General features: G+C 36.5%; 1 protein-coding gene across 1 annotated transcript; it reads left to right on the top strand.

Annotated features, from left to right (window-relative positions):
* The first annotated feature begins 333 nt into the window (after positions 1 to 333).
* Positions 334 to 16,933, top strand: LOC145777177 (solute carrier organic anion transporter family member 4A1-like). The gene is made up of 12 exons (XM_082588493.1): positions 334 to 427; positions 3,126 to 3,257; positions 3,848 to 4,126; positions 5,109 to 5,224; positions 5,918 to 6,008; positions 6,629 to 6,841; positions 7,608 to 7,780; positions 10,075 to 10,236; positions 12,824 to 13,005; positions 15,141 to 15,365; positions 15,786 to 15,956; positions 16,102 to 16,933. Exons 1-12 carry the CDS (start codon positions 342 to 344, stop codon positions 16,312 to 16,314), a joined length of 2,043 nt encoding a protein of 680 aa, XP_082444619.1. The 5' UTR covers positions 334 to 341; the 3' UTR covers positions 16,315 to 16,933.
* The last annotated feature ends 504 nt before the right edge of the window (positions 16,934 to 17,437 follow it).

Below are 17,437 nucleotides of genomic sequence, written 5' to 3'. Positions count from 1 at the left end.
TTTACCGTCTATGTGTATTGTGCAATAAATATTATAATTGTATATATATATATATCAGAACTGCTAGGATTGAGCATGAAAGAGTCAAGATGCACACTTTGTATTAAATTAAAATTTGACATTAAACTTCAAATCATTTCTTTATTTCCTACAAAATTGAACTTTGTTGTTTTAAATTTTCTGTTATATATATAATCTTTCATGTATAATATATGTTGTAGAACATACGGTAGGTAAAATTCGATAGTTTTTCTACGCAAAATTGATTCATTTTGCTTTATGTCATTTGAAAGCAAATATTTTATGTTGTAAAGTTATTCAGACACCTTTTCTTCACTGTAATGGCCAGTAATAATGAAGATGGAGATGTTCCTTTAGATGAAACATGTGGTTGCGAAGTTGGATGTTTACCAAAGTCCAGAAAAAGGTGCTTAGGCTACATGATAATGTGTATTTATTATATATATCTTTTAGAAGCTGGTGTACAAGTTTCCGTCGTGGTAAAAATTACCATTACGTCATGGACAGGAGTTGACCAAGACACATGGGTTGTAGTGTATGACATATTATATTCATGTCATAGTATTTTTGACCAGGGTGGAGACTTGTACACCAGTTCTGACTTTTGTTTATATAATTATTGTGTTTTTTGGAACATTTTTTCTTATAGGCGTCTAAGCTCCTTTATTTTTCCTGCAACCAAGCATGGCCTACCAGAGCTTTTTTCAATTGGTCAAATACTTGCTCCAGACAACCACAATAAAAAAAATCTGTTAAAAATTTGTATATAGGCCTATATATTACTGCAGACAGTGCACACTGTTTTGGCCTTCCGGCCTTCTCAGTGCAGTAGTTACACTGGGTATGGCCACGCAGGACGGAGGTATATACCTCTGTGTGACGTTTCCCATTTGTGTAACCCAAGCTCCAAAAAATCATACGACTGCCAACCTTGCCAATGTGCTCAAACTCCAAGCAGTGAGCTTTGCACAATGCACAGCAATGTGTCTCCGGTAAAGTGCAATCGGCATAAGCCAAGAGCGTCCATAACTGCAGACAGTGCACACCGTTTCGGCCTCTTCAGTGCAGTGGATACACTGGTTATGTATAAGAGTGGTTCAAAAAAATACAAGTTTCTAGAAATCTTCCTCCACAAGGCTTAAAATGTACCATTTCCCCATAGAAGTGCCCTTGTAAAAAATTAGACTGATTGGAGGTTGTTTGAAGGTCAATCAGATTTTCACTTTTTTACCACAGGATGCATAAAACATCATTTTTTTCAATAAATTGTTCTGTTCAAAGATATTCAAAGGCAAAACTTTCTTATTCACAATATTTTGCATTCCAGAGTAATAATTGTGCTTGCAGTAACATATTTGACAGGATAGTCATCTGCGTAAAACTAGGCTCACTTTTTTTATCCCAATTTTGTCTCTTTGTGGCTCTTGTTTATGCACGGTACTAGCACGAGGCTCCATTAGCTGCAAGAGTTCCCAACAACGACTTGAAACTTCTCGACCTCCTTCACCACTACCCAAAATATGTCATATCAAGAAAGCAGCTATGAAGGCTCTCCGTCGTCACTTGTGGTATTTTTCTGAGCATCTTGCTCTGTTAGCGCTGTTTGATGATCGTGTTGATGACAGAACCAAATCAGCAATGGTGACAAACTTGGTACGATCACCACATCCAAAAATTCTGAAGCGGCTGGACAGGACAGGATTCGACCATCAATCTCCAATAGAGTCATTTATAACAAGTCGGTCACTAAAGCTATTTGATCTGCTGTGCACAAAACAAAGAAGCAAGAGCATGCCTTGGCAAATACCCAGTCTCTGGGTATCAGACCCAGCATACAATAAATTTAAAGCCAGTGTCAGTTTCCTGAAGTGGTTAATGGCACAGCCGAGCGAGGGATTGCACTAATTCAGTCCTACAATTCAACTCTAACCAAAGGTGAGACTCAGAACACTCAGTACCTACTGCAGTTAGTAAGCATCCACAGGAAAAGGTTTCCTGTGCCAACCAAAGCAACCCTCAATCTCAACAAAGCCTGAAATAAGACTGTGACAAAAACAGTGGCCGAATATCATATCTGATTTAACACCACAGTTCTTGACGCTAACATTGTATTTTAATTCATTTATTGTAATATTGATGTCTCTGTGATAAAGGAAAATTATAGCCTAATATGTTTAAACTTATTTAACCTATGAAAATGATTGAAGTGATAACTGATGAGACTACTACCGGTTTCGAGTGAACATTTTTCAATAATAATAGTAGATGCCGAATTGCCGATAGTTTAGTATGGAAACAAGATGGGTGTTAAGTTAATAAATACTGCTTATTATACATATCATACACACTATGTTTAATTCTGCATCATACAAAAGTCTATCTTATTCTCTGCTGTAGTTTTCAAAATAATAGGGGGCATTTTCCCCCCTGGAAGTCCTGCACACAATACCGGCCTGTGTGCGATAGGGTTTGACATAGGCAGAATGTGGTAAAAAAGTGAAAATCTGTTTGACCTTTAAACGACCTCCAATCAGTCTAATTTTTTGCAAGGGCACTTTTATGGGAAAATGGCACTTTTTAAGCCTTGTGGAGGAAGATTTTGAGAAAATTGTATTTTTTTGAACCACCCTACTAAGGGTTATATGAATGTGTACTCTAATCAGCACTGTGACTAAATCTTTTGTTTTTGTACATTTTGGCAAAGAACAACACCAACAAGTGAAAAATAATGGTACTGTAGTTGTATTTCCACTTTCAGAATTCACAACGTGATTTTTTCATAGTTTGACTGCGTATGACGGAAAACATAGAAATAGTAACTTTATTCGTCACTTTCAAGAATAAAATATTAATGTTTTGTCATGCTGTATGCTTTTTCCTCGATTAATAATGCTCAAAATGGTACAGTAACCCAAACACAGATTATACAAAAGTTTTCAAGTGGTACGGTACAGTATTCCTGCAGTAAAAACTAAAATGGCATTTAAAATGAAGAAGATCTGATCAACAAAAGAAGATGTTCAGGATTTAATAGATGGAGCGGAATGGCTCGTTTGAAAATATTTACTTTGTCTTAGTTTTAAGTGTTGGAATATTTTCTATAGGTTTCCTCTTAAATTTCTGCAATGCTGTGCCACACCACCTTTTGCATTGGTTGAACTCTCTATAGCTGCATTTCTGCAAGGTTTCATTGTCAATGGACTAGTTAATGCATCTATAACCACCTTAGAAACAAGGTAAGATTGTTTTTCACATTTTTTTGTTTAGCCAGTGGCCCAGTAAAAATTCAGGTCAAACTAGCTTTGTATTTGAACTATAATGACCATTGATCAATTGATCGTCCATTGTGACTTCACTGTGACACTGAAAGTGCAACATCCTTGAGTATTCAAATATAATTCTATTTGAATACGGACCTTCTGATGATCCCCCTTTTATGGTGAAACAGGCTGTAGAGGTTTTAGAGACCAGTATTAGTAACTGTATTTAATGTAATTTTCTCTGCTTGAATTTTTGCTTGGCATTGAGCACTTTTTGTAGTACAGTATTAAAATTATTTATTGTTTATATAATATATTGATTATTATTATTGTATGTATTTGTCAAACGTATCAAAAGGCGTGGCAATTAGACTGTGTGATTGTCTGGTTTTGTTTGTAGTAACTATTTGTTACTCATTCATCTCTTTGCATGTTTTTCAAGAACTGAAAATTATATTCTAGGTTGGGACAAGCTGTTAAGATGTTTATAATCTGTAATTTTATTTTCCAACGCTTGTTTTGCTTGAAATTTAGAGTTTACTATTATATATTAAACTGTTTTTCAGATTTAAATTGTCTGGATCTGAGGCGGGACTTATTGCCAGTTGCTATGACATATCTTCATTATTGTCATTGTTTGTTGTCACTTACATTGGAGGAAAAGGCCACAAACCGTTGTGGTTAGGATGGGGTATTGTCACAATGGGATTAGGGTCCATTGTATTTTCATTACCGCACTTTATAGCTCCATCACACGAGGTTACCAACTTTCAAGGTCTCTGTTCTATAAATACAAGTCAGTTGTCATCGAACGCATGTACTAATGGAGACCTCAGTAGTAACAAGTAAGTAATCGTGGACTGTCATTTTTTGTTTTTAATTGCTGAGTGCAACATTTTGTGTCGTTCTGATGTTGGTTATATATACCTAAATATTATACATGTTTGTTGAAGAAAAAAAATCTTCTCATGGCAGTGTAAATTGTAATAGAGATCACATCAATTTAGTAAGAGTCCATTTCTCACAAAAAATGATCAGGTTATTTTGAATAATTGATAAGAAATTATGGTTTGTAAGTTTTAAATGAGTAGTTTGCAGATTGTGGATGATAGCCAACCCTCTAGTTGGGATTTTGGTTTTATAAATGATTCAACTTTCGATTTTTATAAGGTATAGAATGATATTTCTTGTGTATTTACGATGACAGAAGATGATGTTCCATTTTTTTTTGTCAGAAGTATGTATATATCTGTTTCAGCGAAACAATTGTCTCGGTGACACAGCTTCCTGCTTGCAGTCATTCTTTGTTTTAAAGCATTTGTTGTGATTGGAGATGGGATGGCTGTGTGGGTACGGCAGTTGCCTTAACCACACTGTATTATTTTTATCAATAATATTAATCATGTTTTTGCTGGCTTGCATACTCTCACTGCCACTCAGGGTAGAAAAAAAATGTGCAGATGCTTTCTCTGATGGAAATATGGTTCAACGAAAGCAAATTCTTATCCTTTTTAATGCTATTAAACCAAAGGTGACCAAAGTTTTGTATCACGCTGCTACATGCTGCATTTCGCTTTTCTTGAGTCTTGGCGTGCCGCATTAAACTTTTCTCTCAATTTTCCCTTTAAATTCAGCCTTTAAGAGTGTATCTTTAAAATCCAGACAGGCGCCGCATATGTTGCTCCCGCCGGCCGCACTTTGGGCACCGCTGAACTAATGCAGTATATATCGTACAACTACAATACTGATACTTATTCCTTACATAACAATGGCATAAAACCATTTTCATTTATGATTGTTTAATTGCTCACTACTTCATTATTGCAGATATGCTTTCTATGTTGCTCAGCTAATGATCGGCGTCGGAGCGACACCTTTGTATACAATCGGTGTGACTTACTTAGATGAAAACGTTAAACAAGTCAAGTCTTCTTTATATCATGGTTAGTAAAATGTGATTATTTTTTTAAATAGACATTTATATAATTGTTTGCCCACTGACTACAAATAATGTAATTTATTCATTGATGCATTCTCAATTCAGGTTAACAATTATTGCGTTTAAATAATTTAAATATTATTATAGATTTAGAGAGAATTTCCTTCGAATCGAAATTTGGAAAATGTAAATTTTGTTGATACCGTAGTCTGTTGTTTGTTGATGATAGAACTCTTATCTGAAGGTTCATGCTGTAGTGAAGTAGTTCTTTCCATGTATTGTAGGCTATGCTTAAAAATTTTCATGCATTTCTTCGTGATGTGTGAAAAGTACCGATATATAATCGTCTTGAACATTTTTTTTGCAAAAAGAAGGTTTTTCATAGCTCAAATCTTCAATTCTTTTCAAGAACTTGTCGTCAAAATAAAGTTATAAGCATAAATGCGGTGAGGTATTTATTTTTTTGTAGGAGGAATGTCTTTTCTTCTATACATGCCTCACCAAAAAAGAAATACCTTACCGCATTTAGGTTTCCTTTATTCTGACAACAAGATTCTGAAGAGAGTCAGACGAAAAACGAACTGCAGCTTCGAGCCATAAAAAATCTTCTTGCAATATTCAAATTCTGTACCACCAGTCAACTATTATCTTTATGATACTTGCTTTGGTCTTTATTCTTACTCATCATAATTTTTAGGTATTTACTATTCCATTTCAATTGTTGGGCCAGGAATTGGGTTTTTATTGGCTGGAGCTTTTCTTGAACTTTATACTGACCTGGGTGCAAAGTAAGATGTAGATTTTATAAAGTGTCTAATGTCTATTGCTATTTGCTGATAAAGGGCATACAACATACATATAGCATAGCCTACTTTTGGTTGGTGATACCTTCACAACAGAGCTTGTCCTTTTAAGCGTTTGTGCAAAACTATAATACTTAAATCTTTTACAAAACTTTAACTAAAATATGTATAAGCTAGACTCCAGTTTCTAGCGCAAGTTAAGTTATAAAATGACGAATCAAAAAAATATATCGTGTCTTGACGTGTTCTAGTAGCTTTTTAATTAACATCGTGAATCTAGGGTGGTAAAAAGATTGAGGCAACTCGGAAATTTAATGTTTCAGTCATTGTTTGTTTCGGTCCATACGGTGTGATTATTCGATACAGAGCTACCTCTGCTAATTGTTGCAAGCCAATTAAATTTTTTTTTTTTGACATCAATGTTAGTTTTAATTTTTAACTGCAGTTGTTGTGGCTCGCACATGATGCTGTCCGAAAACTTGCCATCTAAAACGTGACTATGACGTGACTATGAATTATGAAAGTACAAAATGCACAATGCTTACAAGGTTGACTTATTAACTCTGATTTGTTTTAATATTCTTTTGTATTAAATTGTTTTTCAGTCCAGGAATAGGGTCAGAAAACCCGCAGTTCGTAGGAGCTTGGTGGCTTCCTTTTCTCGTTTTTGGGATCATCACTTTTTTTTTTGGATTTCCAATGCTCTTGTTTCCCTCACAACTTCCTGGTACAGAGGAAGTGCGGAAAGATCGCCAAAAAGAAATTTATCAGGATAGATTGGCTAATGATGTAAAAGATGATGAAGACTTTGGGAAAAGGTAAGTCTTATTTGTCTTTGAGGTAATGTAAATATTTAACTGCATGCATGTGTGAATTGTGCAATATGCGTTCTTGAGCAACCTTTATTTACTAAATATCGGGGTTTGGTGGCTAACATTGAAAATTGCGCTTTATGTCGGTTGTGCTATCGGTGAATAATGATACCCAATTATTATCCATCTCCTGTCGCTTTCAGCTGTATAACGGGTGGTTAATTTTTTTCGCCTAGACTTTTCGGTCATCTGTCCGAAATGACTTAAAAAAATTAGGTCATGTTTTGTGATGAAAATATTTCCTTTATGTGCTACTTTTGTATTTGCACTTATCACATTTAATAAGACATTGGATCAACGTTTAAACAGTATGTTTACGTCTTGCATTTAAGATTGACAAAAAAATGTTTTTATTGCAATCTAAAATCGATTTACGAGCGTATATATATTTTTTAGAACTTTTTCTAAAAATTTGGTCAATGACCAAAAAAAACTTACGACCAAAGCTCGACCGAAAAAAACAACAACATAGGTTTGAACGGTTAAGTAGGCTAATTACTTTATCTGCACATGTTTGATCCAAATCGTGTTGATCTCTGGAGAACAATCAATCATTGTCTGTTCGTCAAAAAAAAAAATATTGTGAGAAGTGTTTGCCACTTTTCAACAAGACATGAGTTGTCATGTTACATACTTCTAATCATTTCACTTGTACCTCACATTGTATTTGTTTCCAACACGCGGTTATTTAGTTGTTTTTTGATATTTGCAGACTTCGTGACTTTCCAAAGTCTTTTCTTCTTCTCGTTCGGAATTTATCGTTTTTATTCCTTGCTTTGGGTGCAGCCACGGACGGAGTGGTGGTCAGTGGACTCTCGACTTTTGGTCCTAAAGTCACTGAATCCTTGTTTAAATTAACACCATCACAAAGCTCAATAGCTTTAGGTAAACACATCAAAGGCTTTAGAATCAAGCACACCTGAAAATAGACGAAATGACACTTTGATCCACTTTTTTTTGTTAACTAATAGAATTTCCTTTTTTTTTACATCATTATTGTAAAAGAGTTTGATTTCATAAGCAACAAATATGATTCTCAGAAACTGGTGTACCTGTAAATTTCTGAGAATGGTGTAAGCAGCACTGTTTCAATCTTACCTGTTCTCAAGATTATAAGTTGCGCTTTTCTTTAAAGCAACAATAGATTCGGACATGGCCACCTCGAGATGCGGCCTGATTTGTCACATTTTGCAGATTTTGATTACAGCTACTGCTGGTGTTTGACTGACATTTTCTGAGATGTTTTTACTTTTTCTTGTCTCCTACTGATACAAAAGCTTTTTGTTGCCTTGGGGAAGCAGTAGCAAACGAGAAAAAGTAAGTTGAAAAACGCTGAATCAGACTATTATTGAAAAATTAACAGTCTGACTAAAATCTTCGAAATCAAATTTTGTTTGTTTTTCAACATCTGAGGATGTTAACATCTATTGTGTCATCTGGGGAAAACAATAAAAAAAGCCTAAAAATATAATTTTTAGAAAAATTTATTTAAACATTCGCCCAAAGTTAGCAAAATCTAGAAATTTCTGCAAAATGTGACAAATCAGGCCGTATCTTTAGGTAGCCATGATTCGGATAAGTTCAATCAATAGAAAAATGGCAGTTACAAGAAGATGTATAATGAATACAATTTTGTTAGTGAAGGCAATAATGTATGTAATTACTATTTTGTTTATTGCCTATGGAAATTGTTGTATTTTTAGACATTCACAATAAAATCATAACAGTAGTAGCCAACCAAGTGAGAACACCATTCACCTCTTGTGCTTACTAATAATAATAATAATATGGTTTTATTTATTGTCGCTCTACAACAGCTAAGGTCTTTCAGCGACAGGGCTCATTTTTAATTTGTATCAGGTTTACGATGTTATCACATTATTACCCGACTCATTCTCACTGCGCTATGCAGGATAGAACACAATCGGTACCGTTTTTAAAGTCTTCGGTTTGACCCGACCTGGAATCGATCTCAGATCTACCAGCACCAGAGCCGAAGGCGAAACCACTCGGCCACTAAGCTGGTTCTTGTTCTTACTAATAATAATAATAATAATGTTATGGTTTTATTTATTGTCGCTCTACAACAGCTAAGGTCTTTTAGCGACAGGGCTCATGTTTATTCTTATCAGGTTTTACGATGTTATCACATTATTACCCGATTTATTCTCACTGCGTTACGCAAGAAAGAACACAATCGGTACCGTTTTTAAAGTCTTCGGTTTGACCCGACCTGGAATCGATCTCAGATCTACCAGCACCAGAGCCGAAGGCGTAACCACTCGGCCACTGCGCTGGTATTGTTCTTACTGATCCAGTGTATAAAAGCAACACAATATATAGTAAGAAAGAAACGCAAAACAATCAACTAAGGAACGTGGTACAGAACGCTTAATTGATTACACGCGCAATGAGGTGGTAATCAATTCCAGCGTCTGTACCAGAAAACGCTGAATGTAATTATGTAGTGAGGCAGGTCACAAGTTACATAACATCAACGTAAATAAAATGACAACTATAACAGAAATAGAAAATGCCATGTAAGAATGCATTTTCCAGGTTAAGTCTTGTGTACAACTGTATATGCAGGTTTAGGTTACAATCCCAGCTACGTTAAAGAATTTGAGAATTCCTTTTCTGGCTAAGACTATTTGTGATTTAAATTAAAACTGTCCTAAGTTAATCATCATCATTTTCAGCCTGTGAGAGCCCACTGCAGAGCGTAAGCCTTCCCCTTTTCATGCCAATTTACATGATTATGTGCTAGTTGGTACCAATTGGTTGTATTGCATTGTTTGTCAATGTCGTCCCTCCATCTCACTTTTGGTTTTCCTTTTTTTCTTTTGGTTTCTCGTGGTGTCCATGTTGTTAATTTTCTGGCTAAGACTATTTGTGATTTAAATTAAAACTGTCCTAAGTTAATCATCATCATCATCATTTTCAGCCTGTGAGTTAATAGTTATCCTAAAATCCCTGCGGCTAATTCAAGTTCGTTTATTTTTTGTGCTATCGTTTGCTATACATCTGTTTATTCAACTTGTGCGCAATACATCCATCGTGTGAAGATTACTATGCTACCTCTATCCAAACAGCAAATTTTATGACAACGTCTGCATGACGGATTTTGCTGTCTGGGTAGTGATTTATGATGACCTTAAAAAAAAATTGTTACCTTTTAGGAGCCATTGCCATCGTAGGTGGAGCAGGCGGTCAGCTGGTTGGTGGGGTGATAGTTTTCAAGTCGAAGCTGCATGTGAAAGGAATGTTTCGTTTATGCATCGGTCTCAGTATCTTTTCCACGTTGTCTTCTTTTATCATGATGCTTTCGTGTCCAGATAGCTGTAAGTTGCTTTTGAAGTAAAGCCGACTATCAACATGATCCAGTAAATAAAAACAGACAGGTTTAATGACTATTAAAAGTTTATCTTTAGAGAACTTTCGCCGCCATAAACGCGGCTTTTTCAATATTTTGTTCCCCCCCGCCGCATTTACAGGCCAATTGCGCCCTCATCGTCTTGCGAATGCGGCGTAGAGAAACAAACCGATTACTATGCCCCATTTGCAAAGCAACAAATTGAATGCATGGTATTGCAGCACTGGACGAGGCTACGCTAACCTGGCTTTCCACCACCTGCCCGGAAATCTAAACAGTCATGTTTCATACGAAAGAAAAATTTTCTATTCGAAAGAATTCATGTTTTTTTCATCACTTTTTTTTACTTGTTTTTAATTTTTTCAGTTTTTTTCTATTGAATAAATTTCTGTAGTTTTTATTTGAATAAGATTGCTGAAGAAGCCGGTTTTACGGCAGCAAAAGCTTTATAAGTGAATTTTACGAGTTAAGAAATTTCACTGTTTTTATTCACTGGATTTTCATTCGTTTTACATCCTACCGTGGTAGATTCCAGTATAGTTTATAATCTGTAACTCACATTACATAGAGCCGGAATGGTCCGATTCGGTGAGTCCGATCCCTTAGCGGGGGATATTTTCAATTTTTTTTTTAAATTATTGGGTACCGTAGCCTAATTATCATTGCCGTTTTAGGGTTAGAGGTTAGGAACTCACCGAATAGTAGCAGACCCACAAAGAGCAGCCAGAACTGAGGGAAAGCATCATTTTGTTACTCATATCAACGTGATAGTTCATAATGCAGGCTGGCGGTTGCTTGCCAATTAGATGGAAATTTCTGCTGTGTTTGTAAAAGTTGGTCTGGAAATATTTTGTTAAGTCACCATACATTAGCCAGGCGTATTTTTCCAGTTCGGCTAAAAATAGGTTCAACAGGAAGCGTGACAACTGGCGAACATACGCCAGTCCAAAGCTTAATTGCGTCTATCACAGAGTTATTTTCTTTTTTTATGGCCAAGGTGCAGTGTTAAACTTAAATCTGTTGCTTCATTTAACAACTTTTTAAACCGTGATGTTTCAAACACCTTAGTACCAGCCACTGTGTGTCAAGGCTTATTTAGCATAACCAATAGCCATGTTATCACGCTTTTCAATGATTGGGTGACAACTACTGTACAAACGGCGGCTGGTGAGTCACCGTCTTTTGGAACTATGCCAAGTGATGGTCAATGGACGAGACAAACCTCAATAGCTGTAGGTAAACACATCCAAAGGCTTTAAAACGAAACACAACTGCAAATAGATAAAATAAAGCTTTGGTCCACTTTTTTGCTTTTTCTTTTCCACTTGTGATGGTGGGTGTTAAATAAGAGAATTTCCTTTTTTACATCACTATTATCAAAGAGTCTTATATTAAAGTAACTTGTCTTGTAGTCTTGTATCAATAGTTATAAGTAACAAATACGATTCTCAGAAACTGGTTTACTGGTAAATTTCTGAGAATTTTGTAACCAGCAGTTTACATATCTTACGTGTTCCCAAGCATTTAACAGTGCTGGTGAAAGTTTTGTATATTTTTTGACAATTCAATACAAAATAGTCACATTGTGTTTCGAGTTGCTGCAAGTCATTTATCATCAGTCACAAAGAGGCCCTATCGATTAAAATTAGACAACTTTCTTTGCAGTTTAATTATTGCTACATGTTAACATTCTCAGTTCGGAGAAGTTTTCTATTTTACTTTGTTTTAACGTCTGGCGGGCGACGTTGAAATGATGTAAGAATGAAAGTATGCTGTAAGAACTGGTTCATGTAAAATTCAACAATTACAATTTTTATTTTGGCTACGTCATACTCATACGTGAATCTTGAGTGATAAAGAAGCGTAACGGCTTCGTTACAGATGGGCAAACTATAAGTCACTCAACACTAACTGTTCTAACACTTACTTAACTGTTCGAAATAGCTTTATTTTTGAATTATCTGCTCTGAAAAATTTCGATATTTGCTTCTCGTTTACATTATGTCCAAGCGAAGGTGGCTATGAACTATTCAACACCAACTTGTTAAATCCGATCACCAGCTGCATTTCTTTCTTTTTTTCAATCAACCACTCCTGCGTCTTACTTTAGGCTGTGGTAGAAAATGTGTACAGCTGTACATGTTCTTGTCTAACATACGAAGTGCACCATTACACAATACCTAAATTGAATTGTCATTTCTTTATGTACATTGCACAGACTGGAAGACTTAAGTGTATTATTAGTCTATCATCTGTTTTTCCTTATCTATGTATTTGTTTTAAAATACACTTAATGCAGTTTAAGTAATGATTGTATAAAGGTACAAAGGGAAGTGACTTTGCCTGGTGATGAAACTTGGGCATTGAGATTTAGAGAATGGGAATTGGGAATTTAAGAAACCTAATCCTGTTCACTTTCAAGCATCGCTTTCGATGTCTTTTCTAAATGCTCGAGCTTTCACCGAAGTCACTCACCGTACTCTCTTGTACCCAACGTTTGTTTCTGTTCGCAATGATAACTGTGCAATGCATTCAATGCTTATTTTTGGATACAGTATTTGCCGGAGTGAATATCAACTATCCACTGTCCGTTGATGCATTGGAGCAGAACATATCATCAGATTGCAATCTTGATTGTGGCTGTAACAGCAACATATTTGATCCTGTATGTGGAAGTGACGGTATAACTTACTACTCACCGTGTTTTGCTGGTTGCACTACGGAGATAAACGACACCGTAAGTTGTTTTTTGTGTGATGTTGTTCATAGCTTTCAGCACAAGGCTGATTGTCCGCCATAACAGAACACGTGTGGCTGAAAGACGCGCGACACTGATTAGGGGTGTCCAAAGTCCTGCCCGCGGCTAATTCCGATATCTGCAATATGTTTTTGTTTGGCCCGCCCCTGTTTTTGCACAATGTATTATTTTTGGCCCGCAGACACACAGAAGTCATACAAATTCAAATTACATTAAAAAAAATAATAATGAAGACCAGTATTTTCTCACAAACGAAGCCAGGCGATAAAGTTAGAGTCATTATTGCGTTATAATTGCGAAATCAACTAATATTGTTAGTCAAGCATTCATTAGTCGTGGTTGTCGTTCATTGATTTTCGTAATAGCAAATTCAACTACCGCTTTCGAGATTTTGCCATAAATGTGACGTTCACTGCTTTCTGCTTGAACTCTGATGGGGCTCCAGCTCATTTGCGGCTAATTGAGCATATGTGCGAAACCGACAACAAATTTCTCTCGTGCCTTCATACTAGCAGCTGGATAGTGGATAAAAACAATTTCCAGAAATACGAAAGTTTGCAAAGAAAATGTTGAGCTTGTTCGATTCAACATATTTGTGTGAGCAAAGCTGAGCGACTCCCACCTGCGTGATATTTTACGCTTATCTATCACTAACCTCGAACCATACTTGGGTATAGAAATTAAGACGTCGATTTCATTCTTAACACAGCTGTGTTTTACAATTTTTTTGGATGTGGTAATTTCTGATGGAAAAGCAGGTGACTTAGGTCTATAGCCTACACTGCCTGCCGCCTAACTAACCTTATCCCGTGATGAGTAGGCTATGCAACGTAGTAGTTACACCTGCTAATTGCTTTGTTGGCTGGCCGAAGAAAAGAATGTCAATTACAGGCCTTAAAGCAGCCGGCGGCCATCGCGGCCATGGCCGCTAAGTAGTGCTTGAATGACCGCCGGTGCTACCTCCTCCGTCGGCCAAGTTTGGCCGCCGGTTTCTTCTAGCCAATTATTTAATTTCACAATAGAATGATCGTAGATTAAATGTCGAAAATATGTAGTATCAAAGAGTGACGCAGAATTAGGTCAGCGCATCATAGTCACTACTGTTGTATTGAATATATCCAGCTGCGATCACCAGCACTGTAAGTCTTGTTTGCAATTCCCGATGTTTATTTTAATGAAGTGTTAATCCGAAGTGCTAATTTACATAAGCTGGCAATATTGTCATTTTTATGTCGATTCAATGTTGTCGGACCTTGAATCGTTGTTAAAAAGGAGAACTGGGTTAGTTGACATCCGTGGGTAAAACAAGTGTCTTCATAGTTGAGAACGCTGTGGGTTAGTGACTTCACTCCCTCAATGGTGACATTATAACGGAATAAATGGTCAGGTTTTATGAAAGGCGGTATGCAGTTGAAACAATTTACTGAGCTGCGAGCAGTTAAAACAATTTAAGGTCGTTAGATGGTCCCGCAATACCGGATTACAATCCCGATAAAGCATTTAATGCGTGGTACAACGATTTTATTGCAGGACGTCGCCCAGACTTCAACAACGCTAAGTGATCATTTTAACATTGTTGCAAGTTTAATGCTATTTACTGGTGCTATCGTTATTGTATTTTGGCCTCCAAGCACGCAGATTTGGCCGCCGAGAAGGAGCTCTGGGTAGGCCACGATGGCTGCCGGAAAAAAACACGAGTTTTAAGGCCTGCAATTACACCCATAACCAGCTCTCCCGAAGGATCTTAAATGTCCCAAATGTAACCGAACTTTTAAAGCCAGGATTGGATTCATTTGACATTCAAGAACTCATCATTAGCGTTTTTTTTTTCTTTTTTTGCGAAGACTATCATCCTCGAAGACAAGCGATAGCTATCATCATTATATGTTTCTTTAATTTAATTTGATTCGATGGGACCGAAGAGTCGATCGTACATGTTCAAAATATTAAAATGATTCTGTTGCTGCTGTGGCTTTAACAAACTACGCTCTACCAATCATGGCCAGTCTTTCTTGCCTTACGTCAAGTGCACTTAGTTTTCCAAAGAACAGTGTCAACCAACAATGTTGATAAACCTTAAATATTTTCCTAATTTGTTTATATTTTTTTTACAGTTAGTTGGCTGCTCATGTCTTCGCCAAAGCAATGAAAGCGAATTATCGCAAACCTCAACAAAAGGACTCTGTTCCGGCGAAGATTGTCCTTACGGAGGCTACGTCACTTTTCTTGCTTTTCTCTTCCTTGCTCTTTTTTCCGTCTTCACCATTGCTATTCCAGCGTTGCAGGCAACGATACGTATTGTACCTTTCTCACAACGTTCCTTTGCTGTTGGCGTTCAGGTATATACTTCAGTGTACCGGTCAGAACATTAGAGTTGTATTAATCAAATAGTTGTACCTACGATCAGACCAATGTTGAATTGTGTAAATGTGTTTGAACGAATGAACGGGCGCAAACTATGCAATATGCATTCATCCTTCTTTGCGACAAGCTTGTCTTATTTTGGCCTGAAATTGTTAAAAAGTTGAGAACTGGGGTTTTCCTCGGATTCAAACATTTGCCATAATTATTGCGTTCGTTTATATTTTAATTGAAAACAAAAAAGAACTTGCTTTATTTCAATGTTGTGTTGTCCCCCTGGATGTATGCTTGGTGTCAAAATTATGTTTCAAACGTGGAAATGGAAAGTTTCAAAAGTGAGTTTATTCTGGAAATGTAAATCAAGGAGTGAGTCTCAATAGTTTCACTTTTATTTGCAGTGGCTTATTATTCGAATCCTCGGCTCTATTCCTGGCCCAATTTTATTTGGCTTTGTCCTGGATAAGGCCTGTGTTCTCTTGGGAAGCTCTTGTGCAGAGCCTGGGTCGTGCAGCGTTTATAGAAATGCCGACATTTCAAGGAATATTACGATTGTAGTGCTCACCTTCAAGGTAAGTTGTACCGATTGACAAATCAAATACTAGTCTAGGGATAATATAATACAGCTTCCTTATTTCTCTGGCAAGACTAAAATTGTCTGTCTGTCATTGACACTACCATATGGCATGATTGCATCATATTTTTTTCATCTCTCAGGCGCTGGGAATTATATTTTACTGCTTGTCATATATCGCCTATAAACCCCCCACCGAAAACCCCAACACTGGCAAGGATGTCATGACTGATGACGTCAAAGAAACGTTGCCACCACCAGCTGCTGGTGATAGAGCGCAAGAACTGACGTCGGAATCTGGCCCCGAATCTAATGGCGTCAACAATCCTGCATTTACTGATGACACGCTTATGTAAGATGTGCGGCAACAATCAGTTGTAGCGTTTTTTTTTCAACTTGTAGAGTAAAGAGTAAATACCCAGGCAGAAATCCTGTCGTTTTTTACGCTGATTCAATGTCCATTGATGTTGAGTCAGTGTATGACTGATTTGCTGCCTGGGCAACGACTCAAAGCTTTCTATTTTTTTTCGTATTTTTAATTTGTTATGCATCTTATCTTTTTCCATTATATCACGATTACTTTTTATTGACATTCTTAGTAGAGAGATAACATTTTTTCAATAACAATTGCTATGCATCTAGTATTCTAGTTAGTGCAACTGTGCAGTGTGCACTAACTTACATCATGACTGCAATCACAAGTTATCTTAACGATACATTCCCTTTCTCCTTTTTAGTTTCGTAGTCGTTTGCGATTGTTATGAAAACATTATCACAGCACATGCTCACCAATGCATTCATATGACATCTTATGCACGATTCGTTAAATGTTTTTTTACGAAATCTTGAATTGCATATTTCCATGGTGTATCGTATAAGTTTGTTCTATTTATAGCACTACAGAGATGCATAATTATTTTGTCCATGCACATTTTTATTATTTTGCAAACACACAACGTACACAGTTACAGTTACACAACGCTACCGTATGCGTATGTTGTATTATAAGTTTGGCGGTGAGCAAGTATTTGATGGTTCAGAGAAATGTTTGAGCGTCTTTACCTTACTAATCTACTTTTGTTGAACATTTTATCGTCTTGCATTATCGTTGTACTAATAACGATCGACGTAACCGGACAGTAAAACCTGTCATTTTTATATTGATTCAACGACACATGTTTAACGACAAACGTACGCAGGCGTTGAATCAATGTAAAAATGACGGATTTTGCTGTCTGGTTAGGCTCATGACTAACAAAGTGAACTTTAAAATCCATATATTAACTGTAGGTTACTTGTATTCGACGTGGCTTTTGGTTTGGTTTTACATGTATTACAATCACTTTACTTTGCTCTCATACACAACGTAGCGTAGTGTGGTTGCCGATGAGTGTGTTGTTAGTTAAAAGCTTCAATATTCCGTTAAAGATTGTTAATCTATCACTGGTTCGTGTGCAATACCTTGGAGATGCATTGGTT

This window comes from Aplidium turbinatum, chromosome 1 (genome assembly GCF_918807975.1).
Source record: "Aplidium turbinatum chromosome 1, kaAplTurb1.1, whole genome shotgun sequence".
NCBI classification, from domain to species: Eukaryota; Metazoa; Chordata; class Ascidiacea; order Aplousobranchia; family Polyclinidae; genus Aplidium; species Aplidium turbinatum.
The sequence above is the reverse complement of the archived record's forward strand: the minus strand, read 5'-3'. Positions and strand labels throughout refer to the sequence as shown.